We start from the raw sequence: 10,392 nt of genomic DNA, 5'->3' as shown, positions 1-10,392 counted from the left end.
ACACAGCTGTGAAGGCAAAGAAAGCTCATCTACTTTAAACACCTAAGAGATCAGAACCACTGCTTCATGTTCATGAAATAAAAAGATCCTTTCATTGCATTTAAATCATCTAACAACCGTCCACTGGAATCTTGTTTCATTGACATTAAGAAGCAAAATGTTTAATGACAAAATAAAAACCCAGTAGAATATTTCAATGCAGTCATATTGAAGAAATATTGAGCACTCTGAAATTAATGAAACGATAATGGAATCACTTTGAGCTTTCTTTGCCTCCTTTAACTGTAGATGGACTAAACAGGCCTTCAGCGTCCACATGTTAACCCAGATTGAAGATATTAAGTCATACGTGCTTGTTGATACCATGTCTGATTCCACAGGTTCTGTTCAGGACAGACCATGAAGTGAGCCTTTTAAAGAGTCAGTTCATCCAACATGTTCTCACTCACCTCCAGCCAAGCCAGCTATGCAGATTGTTTTGATTTTATGTCCAAATTTTCTTTAAAAAAATCTGATTTATACTGTAGGAGAATTTCAGAACATTTTAAGAGACTGAGAAAAAAATATTCTTGGTCAATGTTTTAGGAATAGTTACTGATAATGCATCATAGATGTATTATCAGTTACAATTACACCATGTTGCCTGTCTATTCTGCCTTCACATTGATCAACTAGAAATGTTACAGTAACAAAACTTGAACTGTTTCCTTCTTTCAGGAGTTTGTACGGTTTAAAGGGAATCGAATTCAAACACCCCCAAGACTGTGTGGCACACAATGAAAGAAACATACGTCAACAAATCGCACAAACAACCATTAAGTCATCAAAAAACATCACATAGTTTCAGTTCTAGTTTTCATCATGGGGTGGGCGTGGGGGGGGGGTCCAGTTTGTTGGCATTTCAGATATTTCACGGAAGTACAGGTGACTGATACAGAATGGAAGTACTGGTGGCTGATACAGGAGGGCTGGTCTCAGATGATTCACAACGATTTCCAAAAATGTGCATCAACTGCACCAGGGTACGTATGAACATAGGTGATGATTTGAAGCCTCAGCCTGCAAGCACGAGATAGTACGGAGCAGCACAGCACAAAGGACATGACAGCAAGCCTCCCCACTTCCGCTGGTACAAAGTCACACACACAGTTTTAAACGACACAGTGACACACACGTTTGTCCTCTTTAAAGGGACAGTCTTCATACTAATGTGCTTTTACGGTGCTGTGAATTCAATCAAATCAGCCAAAGGAGTGTGTTAAATGTTTTTTTTGTTCCTATATTTTGCATTCAGTGTGTGTGGGGACAAAGGAGGGGCAGTATGAAAGTGTTGTTGCAGTCTCCACCTACTTTCATTTCAGCCAATCATTTTTTTACAGTTCTGACTAGAACAACTGATAAAAATATTAACATCAAATCACGCACAGCTACGCTGTTTACAACAGAAACTCTGACAAAATCCTTTGATTGCCATCAGCTATGGTCCCACAGCCCTTTATCAGGCCAAGCCCTCTACCCATCATGCCTTGTTTTAGTCTGACCCTTCAGCTGCATTCCCTTTTTAACATGCTTTTTTTTATTTATTTTTTATAGTGCAACAACGTCACACGGCAAGCCAAGACAGACCCCATAAAAACTTTAAGAACACGACCAGAACAAGAGACAGGCATAAGGGTGACATCATCACACGGCTGCGATGAAGACAGTAAGTAGGAGGCAGGAATGACGCAAGTAAAGGGACAGAGGTAGGGAGGAAGGGAAGGATTCAGGCGAGCGTAACCTGAAGTTGCAGAAAGGTTTACTCCCGTCAGAAGAGTGAACACAACAGCATTGAGTCGTAAGTGTCAGTGCAGAAACAGTACAGGCCATGAGAAGATCAGATAATCCATGCTTCACCTCAAAAAACACAACAACAGGTCAAAGAAATTGTAAAATGTTGGCATGGGATCGGATCTGAGCTTTCATTAGGAAGTCAAAGATGTGAGGAGCTTTTCACTAATGGCGCCCCCTGGTGTTTGATTTTAAACACTGCGGGGCAGACAGAGGGAGGCCTTCTGCAACTTCAAGGTGAGCTGGCCTCGTGCTGTGTCTAAAGCTCAGAGGTGGCTCATCCCTAAAGAGAGGCTGGAGCACACGGGCCTCGAGTCTGTGTGTGTATTTACACCTCAGGACAACAAAACGGAACAAAAACCCCAAATTCATGCTGAACTCCCTACACCCTCAAAGTACCACCCTTTCCCCTTCTATAAATACCGATGTGTACACGATTGTATTAAATAAAGTCCCCCATAGATTAAAAATGATCAACACAGTTATTTAAAATACATAATTCAAGAGATACAAACAAACTGCTGAATAACACATCATACAAAAAGACCAAATCAAAATAAAGGTCCCTTCAGTAACGTTGAACGTCTAAACCCTGCATATGCTCAAAGCAGACACAAAGATGACATGTTGATATTTCAGTTGTGCTGATCCTTCCCACACACAAACACCTGTAAACTGTAAAACAAACAAATATCTCTAAACAAGTCGGCCTTCTTCTGCTCTCTGAAAACAAAAATCACCACATACTTATATGACTTGCCGCTCCATTCTCTGTGAAAGTGTTTTCTGTTATATATATATAGATATATATATACATACATCTATATATATAGATAAATATATACTGTATATTTTAACATGGTAATACTTTTCCAGACAGCAGACAAAAACAAAGACAGGGAAGTAAAGGCCATGGGAGACGAGGACCAGGACAGCATCAACCCATGTTGCCACGGAAACATGCACCATCTGCAAGAAAGTGGCTGACATCAGCCAGGCCTCACCCTCATACGCCAGGGTTTAGACTGGATTGGTGTCGGTCGCTGTGGTCTGTCACTCGGTCAAACTTTGTATTATGCTTTTTTTTTTTTTTTTTAAAGTCTGTTTTTCTTTCTCTGTTAATTTTTTTTTAATATAGATTTTTCCCCACTTTTGTGTTTTTAGAAGGTTCCAAGGAGCCTCTTCCTGGCCAGGATCCAGACACCAACCCGAGCCAGACAATAAATGCTCCAAACAGCTTTAGGGTTCAGGCAAAGCTGGAAGAAGAGAGCAGACACTGGTTAGTGTGCAAACTGGAAGCCTTGTTACATATTCTTTTTCTTTTTAGCCTTCTCGGGGTCGGGAGATGGGAGAAATCTCCTGTAGATAGCTTAAAGCAAAACTGCCTGCATGCAGAAAACATTTGTTAAATATGTATTTCATGTATTTGGGAAATGTCTATTCCACCTCTAGTAATTATTTCTGTTAAATTGGTCCATAAACTTTCATGATTCTCGTCCTGAAGAAGGACTCTTCACTTTGTAGCTTTAGAAGAAAATGTTGCCGAGTAAAGAGCTTCAGATGACGTGAATTAAAGAGAGCTAACGTTAGCATCAGACTCTCAGAACAGTGATGCGTTATCTTACCTGGGCCTGGTCTTCAGTTCAGAGGTGCAGCCGGCGCTCCAGAGCAGTGGAAGTGCACATTGAGCCATTTGGCCTCGCGGCGGTGCCACACGCGCGTCTCCTCCGACTGGCAGGAGCGCGGCCGGCCCTGGCTGTCGATGTACTGTGTCAGGCGGATGTAAGCGATGCAGGCGGCCTCCTCTCCAATCAGATGGACGTGGGGGTTGAGGATGGTGGTGTGCACCGGCTTACTGTTTTTACTCAGTACTGCGGGGAGGAAAACGTGCCCGTAGACATGTCAGGGCTCAGTGGAAGTTAAGTAAAAAAAATGAAGATGGAATTTTAATATTTTTGTAGCTTTTCAACATTTGCTGTCAGCTTAAAACAGCCAGAGGAGGTTTTTATTTCTACAGCTGAGGATGAAGTGCAAATGTTCTGACACATGTCTAACTCTAAAGGGATTTGAAGACAGTTAAAGTGATCAGTACATTTAAATATGAAAAACTTTTTATGTTTGTTTGCCGTTTACAAAAATGTCTGTCAGAGAGCCTAGATTTAAACCTGAGATACATATTTCTGCAACAATGATCAAGCAACAACACACTGTTTTTAAAAATAACTGTCCCTGGTGTCAGAGAGGTCAATAAAGCAGTGTTATTAAAGAAAGGTTTCTTCAAAACTAAACGGAGCCACTCACAGTTCTCAAAGTAGAACTTGTGGAAGTCCATGCCCTCCACCAGGTTTCCGAGAGCTTCTGGCTCAAAAGAAGTCAGTCCAGGGTCACAGATTCTCCTATCAGAGGAAAACACCGCCATGTATCATCTTCAGCTCAAGGTACTTTATGATGGAGGTTAAAATGAGGGGGGTCAAAACTTTTCAGGCTTTTGAGAGTCTCACAAAACGAAAGACACTTTTAAACACAGCTTCTAATTGTTTAAGCAGCATTTTTAAACTTACGTGTAAGCTTCGAAATCTCCATTGTTTATAGCTTCAATCAGCTGCTCCGTCATCTTTATGATCTCCTGTTTACGAGCTGAAAGTCAAAGAAGATGAGGAGGTGCAGAGAGTTAGGGGAAAATCAGGAGAGGTTAAAGGCTGTTTGAAAAGGGTTGGAGCTCGAAGGACTACACTTAATGTTTTCCCTGAATGTTCCTTTAACTCTGACATTTGACAGAATGTGAACACAGCCTCTGGCAATAAGCGGACGTTTGATGTCATTCTGTATGAAACACATCAAACACACTGTGAATACTCTCCGTGTTCAACACAGCACCAGGAGCATGCGAAGCTGTGTTTAACGTCACTGAAAGCAAAAAAAAAGCATCTCTTTCTTCCTGGTGTCTTTGGACAAAAAGCCTTTTTGGTTCATTTAAATCACAAACCTCCACAGTGAATACCGTATTTAATGTCATGTTGCAGTTTAATATTAAAGGACGCTTTCACTAATCTGCATCCCTCAAAGGGAAACGTTCAGTTTTTGTTGCACCTCTCATTTAAAGATAGAACGACAAGTTAAAAAACCTTCAGCATAAAAAAAGTCGAACAGAAATGACACGGTGTGTGGCTGACAAATCGCCGGATTTTAGATGAAATTTTCAAAAAATGAAACCAAATATGAAATTTGTTAAATGACATCAGATTCATGATGCAGCACTTACCATTTCAATTATGTTTTCACAGTAACTGTCAGTTTTAAAAATCACCTTTTTACTTGAAAGGACCAGACTACAAATCAGTAAATGGATTCAACACTCAGACATTTTCTTTTTTTTTTTTTTTTAAAGGAATTCATTTGCATCAATCCAAGTAAACTCCAAAACAAACTAGTGATTCTCCACACACTTCACCACAAACAGGACACATGCTTCAAGGTCATTTTCTGAAACCAAAGGGTAACATCTGGAGATGGAGAATCAACCAGGTAAATTAAAGAGCTGTAGAAATGTCACAGCTCAAAATAGATAATTTGACAAACAGATGAGCAAACACTTCAAACACAAATATAGAAAAAACTGTCTCATTTCCAGTTGCACACAGTTTAAAAAAAAAACACTGCAGCATGAATGCAAAATGCTCAGCTCTCTCACAAAATCTTTTTTTAACAAATTTTGAAAATGAACCACGAAAGAAGAAGAAATTTCATAAGACATCACTCCAGAGAAGGACAAACTGCATGCAACAAACTCCACATCTGTGCAACTGTGAAGATAACAAAACATCATCATACACTTTAAAAGTGTTTAAAATCTCAACATGCTGCTGCTGAGCTCGAAAAACCCCCCCCAAAAAAGCCAGCAATGACATCCTCCACACCCGACTGAATCTGTGTGTTGATAGAATCACTTCATTCTCTCAAGTCTTCAGAGTGAGCTGAGTGGGAACACACTGCTCGACCTGCCTTCAACTTACTCTTCTGTGGTTTGCTGCTTGCAGGGGGCGACAGAGCAGACTGCGGTTCCGGACAGGAGCTCTGAGCTGGACGAGTCTGAGGGACAGCGGGGCTGATAGCAGCCTCCTGCAGGGGACGAGCTGCAGGCAGTCATCCCGGTAAAATAAAGTTATTTATAGCAAACTGGGAAGTATGCAACGATTCACACTGCAATAATGTTGCTTATTCTGCACAAAGTAAATCAAGCAGACGTTAAAGGAAATTAAGACTCCACACTCCAGACTCAGATATAAAATAGGAACAGCAGCGTGTAGTTAGACTTTGGTGCCAGTAGATGGCAGCACAGGGCGGCAGTGGAGAGAAGTGCAGTAAATTGGTGAAAAGTGGAAGAGAAGCGGTCAGATTGTTTGTTTTCTTGTGTTAAAAAAGTGAGACTTAATTTTAACACCATAAATGTCCTGTCCACCCTTTAGGGAGGATTTATTGCTAAACACTGTCGCCGGGTGTAAAGAGAAGAGAGGAGCACACGTCAGTCAGAGCAGAGAGGTGAGTCGGGTAAACTGCTGCTGACTTACAGGTGAGAGGTGAGCAGCTCGGAGACGAGGTGTGGGTTCGCTCCTCAGCAGTGCTGCACAGGCTTAACACTGCACTGTCTGTGCGAGTGGACTCACAGGCAGCCACTGCAGCTATCACAAGACAAACACACAAACACAGACTGACAGAGAGCCTGAGAGGATGTGTCCACCGTCTGCTGGGATCTCTTTAGAAATGTATCATTTAAGTTCTTTAAGCCAAAAAAAAAAAAACGTGTGATGGCATCAACTTAATACTTTTTTTTGGTTTTTTTTAAATAATGAAAATGTTCAATCCTCGCACAGCTCATTTAATTGTTTTTCACTCTAGTATTGTGAAACTCACACCTAGATAAACACACTTCAGGAGGTGGTTTCGCACACAGAGCATCGTGGTGGAAACTTACCAAGTAAACACAAAAGACAATCCGAAACGAGTATTGTCAGCTTCTTCAGACACCAGAGTAAAAAAAAACCCAACTGATTATTGAAACAAGCCACACATGTAGCCCGTCCTCGGGTCACTCGTCCTCCAGAGTGGACGAGTGAAGGGAGACAGAGATCAGCAGTCTGCTGCAAACAGCCTTCACTCAACGCAAAGTTATCTGAGCTCGAGAGTAGAGTGGAAGTGCAAACAAACGTCCTCACACATGTTAGGGCAGGTTTGAATTTACTGATCATATACAGCTTTAAATCTTCCTCCACGTCCATGAGAAGTTTTTGAAGTTTTTGACACCGGGGTGGTTAGAAGAGACTAGCAGCACAGGTATAGGATGTTATCTCACTCACTTGTCATTACAGACAAACTGAACATTCTGAAGCTTTGACAGGTGTCTGAGGGTGATGGCCCCCTTTTAGCTTCATTTGTAGACAGCAGATATCCACATTATGGATCCCCAGTGCTGCTTATAGTTTGTAGTCCAACGAGCAACTAGTGACACATGAATAGAGTTTGAGTTGACAAAGTTCCATCAACAGATTTCCTCAGAGGTCATACTTTGTATTTCCACCGGCTCATTCTGCCTCCTGCTAAAATAATGGGATGTCATTTTCCTGCCTGTTTGTTTGTTTGTTTTTTTACCAGTTGTAAAAGAGGAACAACTGCCTCTCTGTCCCATGTCAGTGATGATCTGCTATAAGATCGAGCGCTGGTAAACCTTCAAGCTGCCCTCAGTAAGTGGATTAATTACACGCTGGAGATCTGCAGGTAGGCTCTGTCCTACTTCACTGAACTAAAGACACTGTGGGTCATCGCTGACCTGAAGACGTGCCGTGTGAAGCCAACATGCTCACACGGTCATACAGGAACCGCAGAAATAAGGCACGAGCGTACACTGTAGGAAGAAGTGCTCTTTACAGTTATTCAGGAAGATGATGTGAAATCACTTTCTTATATAGCTCTGACTAAAGCTACCACTGTACAGTATGTGCAGAGCTTTAATGTGTTTCATTGATTCTAAAATTTTTATTGCGACTATTATTATAATATTTTATTGCGACTTGATTGCTGTCTGTCACAGAGGAGTACACACACTGCCGTGGCCGTCTCTATACATTATACTAATATACTCAGTATATACTATGCTCGTATGTTGGTCCTTGCACAGCTTCAATGATTATAACAAGTAGTAGCTGAGTGAACTGATTTAGAAAGCGGGGTGACACCATCTATCAGCTCTACCAAACAGAACCGCATATAAACACGTATTTAAGGTGAAAGACTGAAGAAGAAAAAAGCAGCTGTTTGGTAACAAGTTTCTTCTAATTATAGCTTAAATAGCATGTGGTCACTTTGTACAGGAGATGTAAATGTGGAACACAAACAGGCTCAGAGAAAAGAACAGTTTGTTCATATCCACATGCTAACAATGTTTTCTCTTTTCTGTGGCGCTTAAGGGCATCTGTCGTCTTTCAGCTGCCAAACTTGCTGAACCCGAGCTGGGATTACCATGACAGACTCTCTTTATCTTTATGAGATAACAGTTGCCAGTAGATGTGATTTACCTTTAATATACATTGAATCAATGCAGAGCAGGATTTAGTCTTACATTTCTCAGTCTATTCTGGAGTTGAACGAGAGAAGTGAACGTAAACGCATGCAGAGTAGGTGAAAGTTGGACAGGTACCTTTCCTACCTTTCATCTCCTCCTCTTCAGTGTTATTGCAGCTCTCTGTGGAGCCCTGTCACACAGAAAAGAGAGATGGAGAGAGAGAAAAGAGGTTTTGGAGAAAAAAAAAAAGAAAAAGCAGAAATAACAAAATAAATCATTTGCTAATGTGTAAGTGAGACATGGCAGGGAAGTTTTAGACACTTTCCTCATACAAAGACACAGACAACCTGACAGACAAATGGATGGGTGGATGAATCCCTCCCAGGAGCACAAACCAGCCAGGACAGCAGCGCAGAAAGCCCCATGCGTGTAGGGAAATTTACAAATCCTTTGACTTATTTTAACTTGAAGGAGTGTTTGAGTGCGTGTTATAGAAGTGTGCAAGTGCTCCTCTAGTGGAACAGCAGCAGTCTTTGTGAGTGTAAAGGAAATCAGTGACTAGTATAAAGTCAACTAATACACTAGAGTAACAGGCACATGACAGTTACTTCCTGGTTTAATAAAGTCGTACAGAACTATTTGAAGATATAGTTGTTAATGATAAAGACGGTACATGCAGATGCTTTAAAAATGGAGAGTTTAGTACGCAAAAAGGTTTTAATAATTATTAATACACAGCTGGCTAAACACTGAAGCTTCAGTGTCCGCTATGTGGCAACTTGCATGAGCATTGACTTTAGGGAGGAGGGTGCAGTGGCAGACAGCCCCCTGCAGCAATAACTTTAACAGAATGTCTTAGAGTTACATATTGCTCCTTTAATATGTCTTAATTATAAAATGTTGGATGTTGTTAAGGATGTTGGAGTATTTTAAGGTATGAAAAGCCAGCATTCATTGATATCTGGATAACTAGTGTAAATGCTGCGAGGAGCTGTAACGAGCTCTGATTGGTCAGTTCTTTTGTGTTGAAATTCCAGCTTCTTCTTCTTTTTTTCAGACTGACGCATGGATTTATCATTTAAAGACACAAAAGGAAGCCAAATTAATTAATAGTAAAATCTCATAAACTTTGTGTTGAATGTATACAAGAATTGTTTTTGAAACTTAACCTAATGTATATTTAATGTATTAATTGATTCTAATAAAACACTGATATTCAACAATTATTTCAGTTGACCTTCACCACAATCAGAAGCTGTGTTGATTTGGCTGCGAGTAATCAGGAAGAGAAATAATGAACACGCTGACAGAAGCCAGCTCACATTAGGTGCACAATGAGGCGTAAAGAGTTGCTACAATCATTTTTCGACAGAGATTCACATGGAGTAAATTTAGAGCAAATCCTCCACCAGTTCCCTGCCAGTGTTAGTAGTGGCTGGTGGCTTGTGGTGGGAGAAGGAGGGGCTTACCTTGGTGCCGTCAGCTGGGTTGTGAACAACAGTTGTCTGGGCTTCCTGGGGGAAGGTAGGAAACACTTTACCATGCAGGGAGGGAATGAGTAGATGGGGTGGGTGGAGGGGGCACCAGGGAAGATGCCAGGGAATATCAACATATTCCATGACAACAAATACACAAAACAGACGCATGTGTGCACACCAAAACAAACCAGCAGCACAGAGTGCGGAGCATTTATAGTGATTATGTGGATGAATGTACTTCTGTTCGATCATTTACCAGCATGGGGCCTTAAAAAACGTCTCCAAAAGAATGAAAAAAGCAGAGAACACTAGAAGCTGCTAGTACACACATTCAACAACCAGGGCCAAGACTAAGGAGGAGGTTCTGTAAGGGACCGTTCGCTTCAGTTCGGCCTTTAAAATGTATGAACAACTTAGTACTTAATGCAGATGTTACGCAACCTTTCCATCACTTTAAAGTTGCCTTTGTTGAACATGTACTCACTCCCAATGGTTGCAAGATGACGCTGCACATACTTTTAGCATAAT

The 10,392-nt window shown here is 41.1% G+C and overlaps 1 protein-coding gene across 14 annotated transcripts in view; it reads right to left on the bottom strand.

Annotated features, from left to right (window-relative positions):
• Positions 1-2,293: 2,293 nt before the first annotated feature.
• The window catches only part of camk2g2 (calcium/calmodulin-dependent protein kinase (CaM kinase) II gamma 2), a 46,967-nt gene continuing 38,868 nt past the window's right edge, over positions 2,294-10,392 (bottom strand). For 6 of the 14 annotated variants that reach the window (XM_079362785.1, XM_079362791.1, XM_079362792.1 and 3 more), the window contains 6 exons: positions 9,856-9,900; positions 8,522-8,576; positions 4,392-4,467; positions 4,132-4,226; positions 3,456-3,701; positions 2,294-3,086 (listed from right to left, as the gene is read on the bottom strand). In XM_079362785.1, coding sequence (XP_079218911.1) covers positions 3,469-3,701; positions 4,132-4,226; positions 4,392-4,467; positions 8,522-8,576; positions 9,856-9,900 — 504 coding nt within the window. In that variant the 3' untranslated portion in view covers positions 2,294-3,086; positions 3,456-3,468. Of the gene's footprint in view, positions 3,087-3,455; positions 3,702-4,131; positions 4,227-4,391; positions 4,468-5,843; positions 5,964-6,398; positions 6,504-8,521; positions 8,577-9,855; positions 9,901-10,392 lie in introns of all 14 variants that reach the window. The other 8 variants (XM_079362795.1, XM_079362798.1, XM_079362787.1 and 5 more) reach the window with 4 other exon arrangements.

This window comes from Symphodus melops (assembly GCF_947650265.1).
Source record: "Symphodus melops genome assembly, chromosome: 15".
Lineage (NCBI taxonomy): Eukaryota > Metazoa > Chordata > Actinopteri > Labriformes > Labridae > Symphodus > Symphodus melops.
The sequence above is the reverse complement of the archived record's forward strand: the minus strand, read 5'-3'. Positions and strand labels throughout refer to the sequence as shown.